Raw genomic sequence first — 19,958 nt, 5'->3', positions numbered from 1 at the left:
TGATATTTTCTAGTTCCATTCATTTGCCTGCAAATTCCATGAAGTCATTATTGTTTTTAATAGCTAAGTAGTATTCCATTGTGTAAATGTACCACATTTGCTATATCCATTTGTCTGTTGAGGGACATCTGGGCTCTTTCTAGATTCTGGCTATTATAAATAAGGCTGCTATGAACATAGTGGAGCATGTGATCTTGTTATATGTTGGAGCATCTTTTGGGTATATTTCCAGGAGTGGTATAGCTAGGTCTTCAGGTAGAACTATTTCCAGTTTTCTGAGAAACTGCCAGATTGATTTCCAAAGTGGTTTCACTAGCTTGTAGTCCCAATAGCAATGGGGAAGTGTTCCTCTTTCTCCACATCCTCACTAGCATCTGCTGTCACCTGTGTTTTTGATCTTAGCCATCCTGATTGGTGTAAGGTGGAATCTCAGGGTCATTTTGATTTACATTTCCCTGATGACTAAGGATGTTGAACATTTCTTTAGGTGCTTCTCTGCCATTCGATATTCCTCAGTTGAGAATTCTTTGTTTAGCTCTGTACCCCATTTTTTCAAATTGGGTTATTTGGTTTTCTGGAGTCTAACTTCTTGAGTTCTTTGTATATTTTGGATATTAGCCCTCTATTGGATGTATTGGATGTAAAGATCTTTTCCCAATCTATAGAACATTGACCATGTCCTTTGCCTTACAGAAGCTTTTCAGTTTAATGAAGTTCCATTTGTCAATTGTTGATCTTAGAGTCTGAGCCACTGGTGTTCTGTTCAGGAAATTTTACCCTGAGCTGGTGTTTGAGGCTTTCTCCCACTTTCTCTTCTATTAGATTTAGTGTATAAGGTTTTATGTGGAGGTCCTTGATCCACTTGGGCTTGAGCTTTGTACAAGGAGATAAAAATGGATCAATTTGCATTCTTCTCCATGCAGACCTCCAGTTAGACCAGCATTATTTATTGAAAATGCTTTCTTTTTTTCCACTGTATGGTTTTGGCTTCTTTATCAAAGATCAAGTGACCATAGGTGCTGGATTTATTTCTGGGTCTTTAATTCTATTCTATTGATCTACCTGTCTGTCTCTGTACCAATACCATGTGATTTTTATCACTGTTGCTCTCTATATAGCTTGAATTTAGGGATGGTGATTCCCTCAGAAGTTCTATTATTGTTAAGAATTGTTTTTGCTATCCTGGGTTTTTTGTTATTCTGGATGAAGTTGAGAATTGCTCTTTCTATCTCTGTGAGGAATTATGTAGGAATTTTGATGGGAATTGTATTGAATCTAAAGATTGCTTTTGACAAGATGGCCATTTTTACTATATTAATCTTGCCAATCCATGAACATGGGAGATGGGAACTTTTCCATCTTCTGATATTTTCAATTTCTTTTTTCAGAGACTTGAAATTCTTGTCCTATAAATCTTTCATTTGCTTGGCTAGAGTTATGCCAGGGTATTTTATATTATTTGTGACTAGTGTAAATCATGTTGTTTCCCTAATTTCCTTCTCAGCCCATTTATCCTTTGAATAGAGGACGGCTACTGATTTGAGTTAATTTAATATCCAGCCACTTTGCTGAAGTTGTTTGACAGCTCTAGGAGTTCTCTGGTAGAATTTTGGGGGTTGATCATGCATACTATAGTATTATCTACAAATAGTGATATCTTGAATTCTTTCCAATTTGTATCCCTTAGACCTCCTTTTGTTGTTCAATTGCTCTAACTAGAACTTTGAGTACTATATTGAATAAATACAAAGAGAGTGGGCACCCTTGTCTTGTCCCTGATTTTAGTGGGATTGCTTCATGTTTGGGTAGAAAAATGGGTCAGTTGCTAAGAGGGGCCTGCCTCCAAATCTGACTACCTGAGTTTAATTCCTAGGACCCACATGACTGACTAGAACAGACTTCTACAAGTTGTCATTTAACTTCTACATGTATACTGTGCCATGTATACCCATACCTAATAAGCAAATATACTTTTTGGAAAGAATTTATTCCCAATGTTTAAAAGACAGGTCTCACTGTATAGCCTTGATTGCCTGATTGATCTGAAATTCTCAGAGATTCACTGACTGCCCTCTGTCTCCCATGAGCTGATGATGTTAAAGGCATCTGCCACACTCTAGTCTAAGTGAATTTATTTCCCCTACCTTTATTTTTCATTTTAAAAATTTAAGTCGTTGGTTGTAGGTCTGTGTTTAGGGGGGAGCCCCATGAATTTTTACCTCTTCCACATACCGTGCCTATTGATGTTATCACTGGTCAGGTCTTGTTTAGGCAGCCATATTGTTAAGGTATCATGGGTGAAGCTTTCCTGTTGTTTCTAGGATACATAATCTCACAAATTTCCTGGACCTGTGGCTTTAACAATCTTTCTGCCCTCTCTTTCTTGATGTTCCCTCAGCAGGTATTCCTTTAGGGGCAAAAGCTGTTGCTGATGTAACCATTGTGTGTGTGTGTGTGGGGGGGTTTCTCCCCCTATGATCAGTTCTTCTTTACATTTGACTCACTGTAGATTTCTGTAATAGTCTCTGGCTACCGCAAGCTTCTTTGATGAGGAATGACAGCTACACTTACCTGTGAGCATAATGATATGTATTTTTAATGCCGTTAGTAATTATATTGATTTAGTAAAGTGACTGCAGTATATTCACCTCTAAAATCCATAACCTTACCATCTCTCGTAGGAGAAACAGTCTATTGACTTTATATATTATCTTCATTGTGACCAATTCTTGAAGTTTGCTGGACATCAGAGAAGTGTTTGTGATATAGCATTGAAAAAAAAAAGCTGAAAAGTTTTATAACCAAGAGCAGTTTCTTTTTTTAAGATTTTAAAAAAATGATTTATTCATTTAATGTATACGAGTACCCTGTTGCTGTCTTCAGATACTCCAGAAGTTTCTTAACCCCACTTCTGGGAAAGGATCCAGAAATACCTGGGAGAGTCATGTTGGCAGAGCTGACTTCATTCTCTATACAGATCTTTAACTGTGTTGATACAGCAGTCTTTGCTTTCAAGTAGAATTCATCTCTTTTTTACTCAATTTCCCAAATCTAATTGATCATTTTTTCCCCACCATTTCTCTGACACCGGTTGATAGACTTATTTAAAGTCTTCAGACAGGTATTAGGCCTTAATAGTCAATAAAACCCATAGTTAATTAAGGAGTTATAGGTTAATTTGGGAGACACAGAGCCCTCTAGGAGTGATCTTGTTGAAATTCATCTCAATGAAGGTTCAGACCCCTAATAAAACCAACCCTACTGGAGGCACTGTGTGACATAGTCAAGCAAATGAAAATAATTTCAACAGCTTCATATAATCAGCAGAACAGACGTTTATAGTAGGCAGAATTTCTAAAGCTACTTCTCTCTAAAATGATAGGAACAATTTACATATGATATTTAAAACCCATAGGGTTTTACTGCTGTGAAAAGATACCATGACCAAGGCAACTCTTATAGAGACAATATCTAATTGGGGCTGGCTTACAGGTTTAAGGTTATGTCCATTATCATCAAGGTGGGAACGTGACAGAGTCCATCCAGGCATGGTGCAGGAGGAGCTGAGAGTTCTACAACTTGATCTAAATGCCTCTAGGAGAAGACTGGCTCCCAAGACAGCTAGGACAAGGGTCTTAAAGCCCGTGCCCATAGTGACGCACCTGCTCCAACACAGCCATGCCTTCCAATGGTGCCACACCCTGGGCCAAGGATATACAAACCATCATACCATGCTGAGCTGGTGTGGTAGCATGTACCTATAACTACAAGGTAAGAGGACTGTTGCAAAGTCCAAGATCAGTGTGGCCTACAAATCAATTCCTGGGCAAGCCATGGTGATGTAGGGAAACCCTGTCACAAGCAAACAAAACCCTTAAAAGTGTCTCATCTCTGCCTCTGCTTTCAGCTTACGATGAGAATTCTCCAGCTGCTCTACCACCATGCCTCTATTCTACCATCACGGACTCTTAACCCTCAGAAACTGTAAGCCAATTAGCTCTTCACCCTCTGAAACCATAAGCCAATTGAATGCTTCCTTTCATTCTTTCTTTTTCTTTTCTAGTATTTGATAGTACAATTAATATTTATTTTTGGTAACTTTTTAAATTGAATTTATTCTTTATTTACATTTCAAAGGTTATACCCCTTCCCGGTTCCCCCCCCCCCAGCCCCCCCCAACCCATCCTCCCACACCCTGCCTCCTCCACCCAACCCACTCTCATGACTCCCAGTCGATTTCCCCACACTGGAGTATCTATTGAGCCTTCACAGGACCAAGGACCTCTCCTCCCACTGATGCCTGACAAGGTGTTCCTCTGTCACTCTTGGCTGGAACCATGTGTACCCCTTGGGTGATGGCTTATGGTATTTTATTCCAGCAATAGAAAAGTGACCAAGTTGCCCATCCCAATCTGAAAATCAGGCTTGGTGATTGTGAATACTGACTTAATGACAGTAATTTTTCCATTAGAATACCACTACATTTCCCAGTTTTACTGCTGTGCCACCAAAGCACATTCATTATCACCTGAAAATTATTCAGAGACTGACTCTACTATCCATTAACTAAAAACTAACTATTTAATGAAAGCACACTTAAGTTGTGGCCAACTGATGTTCCCTCCCATAGACAGCCAGATCCTGAGAATACGGCAAAAGGGACCTTGTGTCTCTGATCACATGTAGAATTTGAGATGGCAGGATCAATCTGGCTCATGGGGAGGTATCTGGTGTGGACACAGAGGTTCACAGAGGGAGACATAGGCTCAGAGGAAGGGAGAGATTCCTCCACAGAAGCAGAGCACATGCATCTTAGGAGGATGTGTGGCTGTTTGAAGCTGGAAAAGACAAACAAATTCTCTCCCAAAGCCTCTACAACACTGGTTCTCAACTTTCCTGATGCTGCGACCCTTTAATACAGTTCCTCACGTTGTGGTGACCCCCAACCATAAAATTATTTTCATTGCTACTTCAAAAAATGTAATTTTGTTCCTGTTATGGATTGTAATGTAAATAGTTAAAAGATGGAGATTTGCCAAAGGGGTGAGAACTGCGGCTGCCCCCCAAGGAACCAGCCCCTCCTGGTAGCTTGGTCCTAAAATCCCAAAATTCAACAGGACAAGTGTTGTAGATGAGTCGTGAAGAGTGTTCACTTACAGCAGCGAGAGGAAACTCAGGGAGATGAAGAGCAGAGATTTCTGCTCTCACTTGACATTATTTCAAGTTGCTTTTATGAGCAAAGCTTGTCTTACCTAGCAACAGTTGTTAAGTAAGTTGACAACTTAATGCTAGACACTGGGAGGGAGAAACTCCTTACCTCTTCCCAACCCAGTGCTCAACCTTGAAAGGCAGAGGCTGGTAGCACCATTCTTTAGACACACAGCCACTGCCAAATCATGATGAATTATTTAGCCTTTGCCAGGCTCTAGCAGAGTCTTGAAATCCCACCCCCTCCAGCTATCCTAGACTTCTAGCTTCTCTTGGAACCACCATTTTTTTTCTGGTCCTGATATTATTTTTACTGTAAGTAGTAAAAGCTATCAGAAATTTAACTATGATCAGAAATCCAGATTATACAAATTTTGTTTGCTGTGCCGTTTGCAATAAAATAATCCCACCAGCCCCTTTCGGGGAAACCTTCAAACGGATCCACGAATACAAGCCATTTAAGACTCGCTTCTATACTCACAAAGACATCTTGGGTAAGTGATTTACTCTTTGGCAGGGTGGTGGCAGTGGTAGTGGAATCCTTTGAAACAGGGTCTCTCTCCATAGGTAGGTCTGGCTATCCTGGAACACACTCTGTGGACCAGGCCAGCCTCTAGCTCACAAAGATCCACCTGCCTCTGTCTCTGGAGGGCTGGTGTTAAAGGTGTGTGTGCCACCATACTCAGCAATTTTATTCTTTTTCTTTGTTCTAAGGTAGAATAGCACTGGGTGCTATTCTTCCCAGGTTTTCCCTGTTTGAGGTTGCTGGTCTCTGGGAATTCCATCATGAAGTGGTAACAAGTTGGAATGGGATTGTTCTACTTAACAGTTTTGTGAAGCCAGGCAGTGGCAGCACACGCCTGTAATCCCAGCACTTGGGAGGCAGAGGCAGGCGGATTTCTGAGTTCGAGGTCAGCCTGGTCTACAGAGTGAGTTCCAGGACAGCCAGGGCTACACAGAGAAACCCTGTCTTGAAAACAAACAAAAAAGAAACAGTTTTGTGAATGGGATAGAGTTTTCAGTCTCTCACTGTTTCTTGTTGTAAATAAGAACATTAATATGTAACTTTTAAAATGTTTTGGAGCTTTAATGTAATACTGGGCCTATTCAACACCTGGAACTTCATAGTAAATGTGTGTTCTTTTCAATTTTGCCTATACTTGGGGACTTTCCATACATATAAGACAGAAAATATCTAAATACCCCAATTGATGAGTAGAAGAAACTTAGCCATTAGTTTGTAGCTAGTTGCAAAAGCAGATATATACAAATGAAATAGGAATGTTTACAGCACACATATGTAGTATATAAGCAAATGAATTAAGATTTATATTTCTGTTGCTCATTTACACCCAGAAAAATTTCAATCTAATCCTAGATTTTTATGTATAATTTTAAGGGATTCCTTAAATAATTTTCCTGTTTTCTTTTCCATGTATGTGGTAAACTCATGGTTACTTGGTTTCCAATGCCTCATTTACTAAGAGAAAAGTTATAAATGTGAACTAAAGGCTAAGGGAGATAGAATTATAATCATCATCTAAGACATCAGCTCCAACGGATTGGAACTTTCAGCAAATTTTTGGTATGGATTATTAACTGTAATCTCTAAAATAATTTTTAGACCCAAGACAATGCTATCTACATTCTTTGATATACTTTAATGATTCCTTATACTTTATAAGATAAATGAACAGATAAATGTATGTAGGAGTCAGTATTTTATATTTGTTTGCCTGTATTTGTCATTAAATTATTATAAGGGTGAGAATTCTGCCTTTTTTTTTTTTTTTTTGGTGTTTTGGATTTGGTTTTTTTTGAGACAGGGTTTCTCTGTATAGCCCTGGCTGTCCTGGAACTCACTCTGTAGACCAGGCTGGCCTCGAACTCAGAAAGCCGCCTGCCTCTGCCTTCCAGTGTGCTGGGATTACAGGTGTGCACCACCACCGCCCGGCTGAATTCTGCCTTCTTTATAAATGAAAGCACAATGAAGTATCTATTCAAGGGAATTTCACAGGACAGTGGTTCTCTAGTTGCTGTTACAATCTCTAGGATCAGGCTCTACCATGCACATTTTTTTCCTACATCTTTAAAACACTCTATGTTTTAGAATAGTTTTCTATTCATAAGTTTCAAAAAGGGATCACAGAGTTCCCACAGACCCCAACTTTTCAAACCCATTTCTTATAATAATCTTGGTACATTGTCAAAACCAGGGAGTTTGCACAAGGAGAACAATGCTCTTAAGCCGGGCACATCGCTTACAAATCTCTTTCCCCCTTAAGTGCAGCTTTATAAAATGTACTGCGTGGATATCTATGTAATAATCACCACAAAGAAACTTCTTCATGCTGTCCATTAATAATCAATGGTACGCTGGGCGGTGGTGGCACATGCCTTTAATCCCAGCACTTGGGAGGCAGAGGCAGGTGAATTTCTGAGTTCGAGGCCAGCCTGGTCTACATAGTGAGTTCCAGGACAGCCAGGGCTACACAGAGAAACCTTGTCTCAAAAAAACCAAACCAAACCAACAACAACAACAAAAAACTCAGCGGTACTTTTCAAAATTCTGGCGACCATTCACCGATTTTACTGTCTTCATAATGTCATCGCCATGAGAATGCTGTGGAACAAAAGCTATAATACATGGCCTTCGTCACCAGCTTTTTTCATCTGCAAAGTGGATTTTCGATTCATTGCGCTGTCTTACTAATAGTGCCTCCTTTCAGCATGTATTTTTTTTTAAATCAAGAAGTATGTTTTAAAAAACGATTTACTTATTCATTTTATGTATATGAATACATGATTGCCCTCTTCAGACACACCAGAAGAGGGCATCTGATCCCATCACAGATGGTTGTGAACCACCACGTGGGTTCTGGGAATTGAACTCTGGACCTCCGGAAGAGCAGTCAGTGCTCTTAACTGCTGAGCCATCTCTCCAGCCCAGCATGTATGTTTTTAAAAATATGTTCTGTAGAACTGCAGTTAAGGCTGAGAACAACAAATAGGTGATATTTAAACATCAAAAAAGATAACAGCACCCTGCATTCTCATTACATGCTTATGAATGTAACAGGTGTACACAGGGTTGAGGTTTTATAATATAATCTGCATCCATCTCTGTAACAGTGTTTACTGCTTTATGTTTTAAGGCTCACTTGTGTGTCAGGGCGCACCGGAGTGATGCCAGCAGTTCAGAGCACTTGCTGCTCTTGCAGAGGACCCGTCTTCGGTTTTCAGTGCCCACCTCGACTATTTGTAACTACAGCTCCAGGGAATCTCTCATCCTGAGGGAGCCCGATCATACATACAGACACACCCACGCACAATTCAAACCAACAAAAATTAATCCTATGAAAATAATAATAATAAATTTTAAAAATACTCATTAGTGATCTAATGGTAGTATTTAATTCTACAGAATATATCTTTCAGCTGTAGGTGATGGAAGCAACTTAGAACAAAACGCATGACGTTGTGATGGGATTTCTTAATCCTTTTAACAAGAACGCAAGGTGGAATCTGCCATCAAGAAGTCAGTCTACCATGCATGCACTCAGTCAGTTGGCTGGGCTGATACCGCAGCATCTGGAAAAGGCTATGAATACAAATGGTTCAAACATCTCTTAACCCCAGTGTAGAAATCCCAGAGGCAAAGAAGCTGTGTCCTCTTTATGTCCTCTGTGCAAAAAATTAGGGGAGAGCATAGCTTGAATATATACCTGATTCCAGACTAGTTTATAGAAGGAAGGAAGGAAGGGGGGAGGGAGGGAAGGAGGGAGAAGGAGGGAGGGAGGAAGGAAGGAAGGAGGGAGGGAGGAAGGAAGGAAGGAAGGAAGGAAGTTGATGTATGACAGTCAATGCAGACTTGTTAGGAGAAGGAAGGCCTGTTCCCACAGCAGGATCTGTTGAGCAAACACACATACCCCAGCATCTTGCTGTAAGGATTTCCACACTAGGTCCTATAACAGTTCTGAGGCCATCTCAGCTGAGAACATGTGGCAAGCCTAAGACCAGACCGAAAAGCTCAGTTCTCAGCTCCAGGTCCAGAACTGTCCCCACCAATCTGATTTGGGGTGTCTCTCTACCTCCCCTAGAGTCACACTTTGAGGGAAGATGGTAATCTGGAATGTTATAATGTAGAAGTCAAATTAGATCACCGACGAGTAATAATAAACTAGAAACTTAGTGACAGAGTCAAAAAGACCAGCACACTAATGAGAGGTATATGCATGGTGTATTAAACACCCTGGCAGAGCAGGGAGAGAGGGGGTGAGTAAGGTTCTGCTTTGAAAGGAAGAAAGGAAGGAAGGAAGGAAGGAAGGAAGGAAGGAAGGAAGGAAGGAAGGAAGGAAGGAAGGAAGGAAGGAAAGGAGGGAGGGAGGGAGGGAGAGAGGGAGGGAGGGAGTGAGTTGATGTATGGCAGTTGAGTGAGGGAGTTGTTCAGAGAAGTAAGGCCTGTTCCCACAGCAGGTTATGCTGAACATTTGCAGAGCCTTTACCTTCCATCACCTGCTGTTTGGACTGGGTTGGGTGTAAGGAAAGCTAAGGGACAGGCACTACTCAGGCCTGTGTGGTGAGCTCCATCTTAATCAGCTAGTGGAAGGTCTCCCCTTCCAAGTAGCATTAAAGAAGAGATGGCAGGCGGGGTGCTGGTGGGGAACAGCTGAGTGGCAAGGTGCATGCTTAGCGTGATGGGTCCAGTTCTTGGTGCCAAAAAAATCTAAATGATTGACATCGTAAAAAGACGTGTCTCATAGACAGCTCGCATAAATAATTTTGCTAGGGATAGAAAGGCAAGCTAGAGAACAGGCCTGTGACCATTTCTCTCCAAATACACAGATATTGGGGCAAGTATTCTGAACCAAGAAGAGCAGCTTCAAGAGGCTGTGCTCAAGGAAAACATTAAAAAAGCAGAAGCCAAAGTGTGGGAGAAGGTAAGGGGCTCGGAAGTAAGCCCAAGCCATGTTTTCTCACGCTGCCTTCATCTGAACCTGTACATTCAGAATAGCAGGCGAGAGATAGACCACACGTCCTGTACATTCAGAATAGCAGGCAAGAGATAGACCACGCATCCTGTACATTCAGAATAGCAGGTGAGAGATAGACCACGCGTCCTGTACATTCAGAATAGCAGGCGAGAGATAGACCACGCGTCCTGTACATTCAGAATAGCAGGCGAGAGATAGACCACACGTCCTGTACATTCAGAATAGCAGGCGAGAGATAGACCACACGTCCTGTACATTCAGAATAGCAGGCGAGAGATAGACCACACGTCCTGACGAACCGGAGTCTTGGGCATGTTCTTTGCCCTCTGCCTTCTTGGCTTCTTCATCTGTAGGAGGGATCGTAATAACTCCCTTCTCAAAGCACCGCTGAGGGTTCAGTCAAGGAATGCACTTGGCACTAGGCAAGGCTTAGTAAGAAGCGGTCCGGTCAAGAACCTTCTTCCTTCTGAGTTTCTCTCTGCATGGGTGGCTCTGGCCACTTCATTCTCATTTGACTGGAACATAAAAGGGGAGGATCTTTGTTGTAATTTGTTTATTATGGGCTTTTATATTTATTAGGGACTATTAATATGTGCACTGCGTAATAAATACTTCTGAACTAAATGCCCATTTCCCCAAATGCCTTATCTTAACCCACTCTCCTTATTTACTGTCTTTAAAGACTTTGGGACTTCTAGTCACCATGGTACATTCCTACACTCCCAGCTATAAATGAGACTGGGGCAGGGGGAGGGCTGGGGCAGGGGGAGGCTGGGGCAGGTGGAGGCTGGGGCAGGAGGAGACTGGGGCAGGGGGAGGCTGGGGCAGAAGGAGACTGGGGCAGGGGGAGGCTGGGCAGGGGGAGGCTGGGCAGGGGGAGGCTGGGGCAGGAGGAGGCTGAGGCAGGAGGAGGCTGGGGCAGAAGGAGACTGGGGCAGGGGGAGGCTGGGCAGGGGGAGGCTGGGGCAGGAGGAGGCTGAGGCAGGAGGAGGCTGGGGCAGGAGGAGGCTGGGGCAGGGGGAGGCTGGGCAGGAGGAGGTTGAGGCAGGAGGAGGCTGGGGCAGGGAGGCTGGGACAGGTGAAGGCTGGGGCGGGTGGAGGCTGGGCAGGGGGAGGCTGGGGTGGGTGGAGGCTGGGCAGGGGGAGGCTGGGGCAGGAGGAGGCTGGGGCAGGAGAAGGCTGGGGCAGGGAGGCTGGGGCAGGAGAAGGCTGGGGCAGGAGGAGGCTGGGGCAGGAAGAGGCTGGGGCAGGGAGGCTGAGGCAGGGGGAGGCTGGGGCAGGGAGGCTGAGGCAGGGAGGCTGGGGCAGGAGAAGGCTGGGGCAGGGAGGCTGAGGCAGGGGGAGGTGGACGCAGGATAAAGTTAGCAAGTCCATGACTAACCCAGTCAATCTAAGAAGGGATTTATATGTGAAAGAAACAAGCAAATAAAACAAAAGCCCAAATCCTGTCTACATGGCTGCTGAGAGCCAGGCTGTCTGAAGATTGGAGGCCGTAACCACTGCTGCACGCACGCTAGCGACTGAGCAAAGCCTCAAGCCCACACATAGCCCTCAGTTTTCCCAGTCACAGATGGATTGAAATGAATGACTGTCTAAAGAGAATGAAAGCTCTTCTGGAGGAGATAAGGCATGATTCCTAAAAATTTAGTACTAATAAAAATCTGATGGTAAGAGCTATCAGTTACTTAAATATTCCAATATACTTTATTAATCATATACCATTTGAATATAAGCTGAATCTGAGTATTTTCTTTAAATAATCTAATATAAATTCTTTTCTGAATTCCTGATGAGGGGACCTCAGGAGTATTCATGTTCCCTGCTTAGCTCCTTTCATTTTTATAGGTCTGTTCCTTTCTCTATGTGTTCTAGATTAACATATTCAGCTGCATATATATGCATATGCATACACATATACATTATAGTTTCCCTACCTTTAATAATTTCTAAAGCAGCAAAGGTAGTCCAGGACTCAGGGTGTTATGTGCATCTGGCTAAGGCAGCCACTGTGGGCAGTTGGGGTAGAAACAGTGCGGTCAAGGGACTCCGCGGTGGGTGCTAATTTCCATTAAGCATGAACACTGAACGTACCGACTCCTTCAGCAGTGACCAGCGTCTTCTCTATCCTTACCCTGAAATGCTAATGGACACGTTAAACCTTTTCTTTCTAAGGCTGAAGTGCTTCGAAAACAAGCAGTGGATCAAGCACTTGAAGATGCTGATACCAGACACAAATTTGAAATTCGGGTTCTGGAAGAACAACATCAAAAAGACCTAAAGGTTCTCTCTAGAAGGCCTTGCCCATTGTCTTTTTTAGTTGACAGTGTTTCTGTTAGTTGAAATGGGAAGACGGGGCGGAGCAGTGGTTAGTAAAGTCCAGATGAGTGTTTCGTTAAAGCTGGGAGGGGACTTCGTATATAATTTTTCATAGTAGCACTTTCATAGCACGCATCATTGTTGGAATTCAGTAACTGATTATAGGATCATTTGTTTAGTGCCTGGTTCACTGACATGACCACACGACAGCCTCCATAGGGCAGTCAGCCCTGTCCAGTACTGTGCCTTGGCATACATAGCAGGGACTCAAAACATTGAATCAATACATCAACCAATCCTCTTTCTTCTGGGCTTTTGGTTCCATAATTTTTTCCTAAATTTGCTTTTTTTTTTTTCCCACTGCCAAGAGGAACATTTTTTTTTTTTTGAGCCAAATTTGAAGCAAGCTTTAATTAAATATTGGCCAGGATAAAGGACTCTGGCCAGGTTCATTCCTGGGTCCTTAGGAAATGTTGACCAGTCACATTTTGCAAAGCTTCAAAAGGCAGCCCATGAGGAGATATATTTACCACCAGGTCCAATGAGGGGCAAGATCCTGATGTATTTCCTGCCTACACAAAAAGGGAGACATTAACTGTTTCTGAACAGTGGTTACGTGTTGTAGTAAATCTCCAACCCAAATGAGTCCAGGCAAAGAAAACACAACTCAATTAATGTGAATACAAGTTGCACGCCTAGATTGGGCAGATCTACCACTACACTACCACCTTCCCGTCTATGAGACCCCTTATAACTTGGGGTTTCTGCAGGCCATATGCTTCTGCTCTGCTTTCCTTCCACCTCCTCTTCTCCCTCCTCCTCCTCCTCTCTCCTGGGAGAAGGTTCACAGGAAGTCACCTGAGTGTTGACTCTTTCCTTGTTCACTGCCCATCCCAGGAGAGTGGAATTAGCATCAAAATACAAGAAGCCCCAGGGCTATCGACGAAACAGCCACAAGATAAGAGGAACTGTTTTATTGTTTTGTTTTGTTTTGAAATTTCACTGTTATATGTATTCATTATATACAACAATGTGCTACATAGTGACATTTCAACATACCCATGTACACATTGAATCATCCTAGTTGAGACTGTTACCTCCACACCCTCTCTTCTCCTTCTCACCCCTCCCAATAGTTTTCTTTGTTTTTCTGGACAGTTTTCTTTTACTTTTCTATCATACATGATTTTATGTATCAACATAACAGCTAGGAACCACACATGACAGGAAGCATGATATTCCATTCCAAGACTTAATTTATAATTACCTGTAGCTGCATCAGTTTCCCTGAAAACAACAATAAAATCCATTGTGTATACATACTGCATCTCCTTTATCCGGTCCTCTGTGGTTAGCTACTGAGGCTGGGTAAGAGGAACTTTGGTAACTTGCAAACTGGTCAACATTGAAAGCAGAGGGATTCGCTGCTTAATTCAATATCCCTGTCATAAAACCTGTTAGAAGGACCAGAGTACAGACTCTCTTCACATTTGTACAGAGCTATCTTCAAGGGATAGACAGGAGACAAGATACATGGGCAGAGCGGGAAAGTGGCAGAGGTCCCAGTAACGTGTTGGATAAGAAGCTCAGGAAACTCAGGCCTATAAATGAAACATTCATGTCTTAACAAGGAGCACCTAACATATACTAATTCTGTGCCAAATAAGGTTAAAGGAACTGTCCTTGTCCTAGGACCAACAGGGAAAGGGGACTGTGCCCCACAGTTCCTGTCAGAGAGCAGAATCATCCCTGCTTGGCCGCAGCAGTCCACTCCAGCCAGGTTTGGCATGGTTGCTGGTGGGAGTCAGCTCTGTGAGCTTACTGTCCAACTTCAGCACAAACAGGGAAATATGCATCAACATGTCCACAGAGAAAACAAGTCACGAACCCGAGAGCATGAAACAAACATTAGAACATTTTATTGTACTCTTTTTCTGAAATAAGCTAAAAGTTAAAGACATTACCATTCAAAATGTTTTATTATTGAAAATTCGAGACACAAGAGACAAAGCCTTTTGCAGTGAAAACCCAGGTAACACTCCTAAACAACCAATATTTTTTTTTCTCTGTTTTCAAAATTTGCCGCTTGAAGCAATTCTGTAAAGATTCTTAAAGAAGTTGGTTTCTGTTGTTTTTCCCCTCTTTTGGTTTTGATTTTGATTTTGGTTTTGTGTGTGTGCGTGTGTGTCTGTGTGTGTGTGTGTGACACACACACACACAGACACACAGAGAGAGAGAGATGATATGATACACGTATGTACTTATGTTCAGTATGTGCATGTAGAGATTAGAGAACAACTAGCTAGAATAATTTCTTTCCCTTCTACTATGTGGGCTCAGGGATTGAACTCATGCTGTCAAGCTTGGTGGCAAGCTCCTTTGCCAGCTAAGCTATCTTCCTGAACCCAGGTTGTCTTTCTTTATTGTCATATTGCCTTTAGACAAGGTCTCTTACTAAACTGGAAACTAACTGATTTGGACAGGTTGACTGGCCTGGTAACAGCCCAGGGTCGGCCTGTCTCTGTCTCTGAATACTGGGATTACGAGAATGCTCTTTACTTGGATGCTGGAGGTTCAAACTCAGGCCCTCATGTTTGTTCAGCAAGCACTGCTACTCTCCTCAATCACCTCCCCAGCTCCTGATTATGGTTGTCAGAGAAGGGTCTCACTACATAGACTGGCCTCAAACTCATGATGCTCTTCTTGCCTTCTGGGTGCTAGGATGTGTCACACCCAGTTTCTCCCTACTCTTAAAGTAGCCAAAATAAGGAGATGAAAACCTTTTCTCCTGGGCTGGAGAGATGGCTCAGAAGTTAGTAGTACTGGCTGCTCTTCCTGCGGTCCTCAGTCAATTCCTAGCATCCACATGGTGGCTCACCTGTCTATAACTGTAGTCCCATGGGATCTGATTCTGGTGCACAGACATTCCTGCAGAAAAAAACCCAACTACATAAAACATATGAATAAATATTTAAAAATTTTTAAAAAGAAAATCTTTTCCCTTGAGGACACTGGATTCTAACATTTCTCAGTGCCAGGGATCAGATTCAGGGTTTCACTTATGCTAGGGAAGGAATGAACGAGAGGGAAGTCTAAAAAGGAATGAACGAGAGGGAAGGTAGTGGAGAGGGAAGAAGGTTAGACTGATAACTTTCTTATAAAATTGTGACATTTCCTTGAAGGACTCCATCATCTTAGACAACGATGAGGAGACATGCGAAGTAACTCAGTTCCTTAATGTTCTCTGACAACACTGGAGGAGACAAAGATTTACCTCTTACTGAAGGTTTTGAAAGTTCAGAACACAATAGCTGCTCTTCCTTTCTTAAATATATTTCGGATACAGCACTTGTTATGTAATTACAAGGCACAATTTTCAAATCTTAGATACTAATGCAATCCTTCATGTCATCCAGTATACAATGAATCCTCTGAGAATAGGGATCTATGAGTTCTTGGGTTTGTAGTGTCTTTGCCCAGCAGAGTCCTGGCATCCTGTAGAGTTAGTAGTCACATCCAAAAAAATAAAAAATAAAAAAATAAAAAAAAATGGTGACAGAGTCTTCGTTTAGGTACTTTTGTAAGACTTCATAAATAATGGTTTGGCTACTGCTTCCTTTCTCTTTGTTGAAAATAGTCCACAGGTCCTTCTGCCTAACAACAATGGAGTTCTTGTCCCCTTCATCAATGAGGAAGGGTAGCTACCCTAATGATATGGAATACGGGACAGCAGTGGGGACTGGAAGACAGGCTTCAGTAAACGTGCTGATATGTGTGTGGCTTGTCTGAGTCTCAGGTTCCCTTCATGGTTTTTATTTCTTGCATTTTCCAATTTCATCTCTATATTTCTACATACACTGACCATGTGAAAATAAAAGCCTTTAGCTGGAACTAAAGCCCAGTGATAACCTAGCACCTGTGAGACCCTAGGTTTGACCACCAGCACTGAAAAAGAAGAGAAATTTGAAAGCAGCCAGAAAAATTTAACCACGCTCCTTCAACCTATTTTCCTTTTTGCACGCTGTCTTTTAATGTGACCTTTGATATGTGTGTGTACGTGCATGTGCACGCGCGCGTGCACACACACACACACACACACACACACACAAACATACACACACACACACAGTTTGAATATTTTCCTTGAATGAAAAAATTCCATATGATTGATTCACAACTACTTTCCAATCACCTGTTTAACAGGTATCCATCACATCAAGTAAATGATGGCTCCCACCTCTTAGTCTTTGTTTGAAGACATCAAACCTGTAATATCTAAGTCCAGTTTTCCATTCCCTTTAAGGCTCTAGAAGCTAAAACCAAGGTGGAGATGATTCAACAGATGGATGAGGAGCTGAAGAGAGAGCACACAGCTGCAGAACAGCGGATGGTCCATCGGATCCAGAGGATTATGATGGAGTGTCACCGGGAGAAGATGGAGGCTGTGAAGAAAGCCAGGGAAGAAGAGAGAAAGATTGCCCAGAAAGCTATTGAGGACCAGAAAAGGTACTCCAGAGAACACAGCTACAGATTAGCATCTGACTTTACTAAAATCCACTTAGAGAAAGAAATAAGGCTAGGGCATATAACTGAACACTGCCCAGCAGTTCCTGGTCTTGTGGGATATATCAAATACTGCTGTTCACAAATGTAGGAGGGAGGACGCAAGGAGAAGGCGGGGGTGGGGGGGGAGGAGGGAAAGAGAGGTTGATTTAAGAAAATAGTGGCGTAAATGCTCAAGTATCTACCACAGCCTAAGGGATTGAAAGTTGCCAATGCTTATGGAAAATCCTGTATCTTATTCTCAGTCACACTCCTTCACCCTTCTCAGGAAATAGTAATTCTTCTCAGTGTTATGTTTCTTATTTTACATCTCCAGTATTGAAAGGCTGAGAAGAATTGATAAACACTTTTTCATAAACACTTAAGAACCCTTATTTCCAGTCTAGCTCACACACTGTTAGATGTGTTAGTTCTTTATCTTTTCTTTGTAAACTAATAGATGAATACATTATATCAAGGACTATATCCTTGATATAGTCACAGATGTGTGTGTGTGTGTGTGTATAAATATATATACACATACATACAGAAATAAACCCATTCTTTGACAAGAGATATTATTTCTTTTTTTCCTCTTTCTCCAATGAATGTTATGTATTTTTTTATGAATTCTAATATGTAAGGTGTCACAATATGCTGAAATAACATGAAAAACAGCTTTGTTTGAAACCATACATGAAAGAATTTTGCAAATAAATGTAAACACCTAGTCTTTTCTCCAAATGTATTTTATTTGGGATTTTTTTCATAAAAATATTTGTGTTAAAGTATAATTGATGTATTGTTATCTTGTATTGATTGATAAATGTGTTTTTTTAATTGTCTGGCTTCAAGCCCCTAATTCTGTTACTATCAATAGATAAAACTTATATAAATTATGACGTTTGATTTCTCAGTAATTTTGAGTATAAAAGGATTTTGGTTCTGTAACCAGAAAGTTAGAGATAATTTATAATTAAATGTAGCTCATGTTAAGTCAAGATGAAACATAAAGCCAGCCTATGAGTATAAAGTTTGCTTCCTTTTATCCTAAAGATGAAGAACTAGTGTTTGATGGCTTTGGCCTGTAGTCTCAGCACCCAGCATGTAGGTGGATCACGAGGTTAGGATCAGGGAACGTGCTGTGAGATTTTGTTTCTAGTAATGTCAGAAGCTACACCCATAAAGCCTTACCAACATGGGTACCTAAGATGAGTCAAACAAGGGCAGCAACAGGAGTCCAAAATGGACAGGAGGAAACCAATGAAGCCCCACTCCCACTCTTAGAACTACAGGCAACTGAGGAAAGCTGAGAGTAGGAAAAAGAGTCCTCCCCAGGGAGGAGCACAGCAGTGCTAAAACACACACACACACACACACACACACACACATACACACAAGAAACATTTTACCTATGGAATATGTGTATTCTATTTAGGAATACACATATGCATGTAACAGCAATTAATGAAGAGGACATAATTTGAAAGAGAACAAGGAGTGGAGGAAAGAGAAGGGAGAGATGATGTAATTATATTATAATCTCAAAAATAAAAAAGAGTTGGAGGTCAGCCTGATTCACATAATTGGTTCAAGTCTACTTGGAGTAATAGAAACCAAACATTAATGATACTGTCTCAAAGAAGTAAAGATCAGTAGAATTGATATGAGGAAATGCCTCTTTGGGGATTTAGGACTCTAACCCTGTCTCTTTGTTTTTTGTTTTTTGTTTTTTGTTTTTTCAAGACAGGGTTTCTCTGTGTAGCTCCGGCTGTCCTGGAACTAACTCTGTAGACCAGGCTGGCCTTAAACTCAGAAATCCGCCTGCCTCTGCCTCCCAAGTGCTGGGATTAAAGGCATGTGCTACCACTGCCCGGCTTCTTTGATTTTTTTTAAGCACAATGGTCAGTGTGAACTCAGATTCTCCATGGTGCCATTAGACATTACACTAGTGGTTTTGCCCCGCTAAAAGAAGCTGATGGGCATCCTTTGAGAACTATTTTTCACTTGATTACTGATAGCTAATATAGTCTGAAAGCTCATGCCCAGGTCTCTCAGGTTAAGGACTCCTTTGTGATTCATGGTCAATTCATTGTTTTTAGTGGCTAGTCGATCTAATTGGTAAATCTGTATGATCTTTTGTAGCAAGGCCCTGGAGGAACTTGTAAGTACTGGTGTAACCACTATTAAAGACCAGAAGGCAAGCCTGGGCCAGTTGATAAAAGCGAAGGAGCATGAGATGAATGTCTACTACGGCATGGCTCAGAGGCAGAAGCAAGAAGAAGTACAAGAGGTGCTTCAAGAGGCAGAAAAGACACACCAGGCCACCCTCGACAACGTGATGGGCAAACTGGTCAATACCCAGGGGGAGCTGCTGTCTGTGGCAAAGCAACTGGGAATCATGACAAACTGGAAAGATTTTCTGGAGGAGGAATTACAGGAAACCAGGGCTGCATTTCAGAAGTACATCAATTACACCTTCCCCAGGCTCTCCCCAGGGCACGCCGACTTCATTCTGCCAGAGAGAAAGAAAACGCCTGCCGCTCTTGCTAAGGAAAATGAACCGAGGACTGATTAGAGGTCATCGGCTGAAATGTCACCACAACAGACAGGGTTCCAAAACTAAATAAATGTACTCAAAACCGGTTGTTGATATGTGCTCAGAGTGCTGTCGGTCTGTAGGAATTTTCAACTGCTTCTTTCTTTCTTCCTTTTTTCCTTTCTTCTTTTCTTCCTTCCTTTCTTTCATTTCTTTCTTCCTTTCTTCCTTTCTTTTTCTTTCTTTCTCTTTCCTCCCTCCCTCCCTCCCTTTTTCCCTCCCTCCCTCCCTTCTTTCTTTCTTTCTTTCTTTCTTTCTTTCTTTCTTTCTTTCTTTCTTTCTTTCTTTCTTTCTTTCTT

General features: G+C 42.0%; 1 protein-coding gene across 1 annotated transcript; it reads left to right on the top strand.

Annotated features, from left to right (window-relative positions):
* The first annotated feature begins 5,303 nt into the window (after positions 1 to 5,303).
* Positions 5,304 to 19,705, top strand: C3H6orf163 (chromosome 3 C6orf163 homolog). Its single transcript, XM_052175453.1, has 5 exons — positions 5,304 to 5,702; positions 10,054 to 10,148; positions 12,375 to 12,482; positions 16,822 to 17,024; positions 19,206 to 19,705. Exons 1-5 carry the CDS (start codon positions 5,555 to 5,557, stop codon positions 19,636 to 19,638), a joined length of 987 nt encoding a protein of 328 aa, XP_052031413.1. The 5' UTR covers positions 5,304 to 5,554; the 3' UTR covers positions 19,639 to 19,705.
* The last annotated feature ends 253 nt before the right edge of the window (positions 19,706 to 19,958 follow it).

The sequence above is a fragment of the Apodemus sylvaticus genome, chromosome 3, assembly GCF_947179515.1.
Source record: "Apodemus sylvaticus chromosome 3, mApoSyl1.1, whole genome shotgun sequence".
In the NCBI taxonomy this organism is placed as follows: domain Eukaryota; kingdom Metazoa; phylum Chordata; class Mammalia; order Rodentia; family Muridae; genus Apodemus; species Apodemus sylvaticus.
Note: the sequence above shows the minus strand (reverse complement) of the source record. Positions and strands in the feature narration are given on the sequence as shown.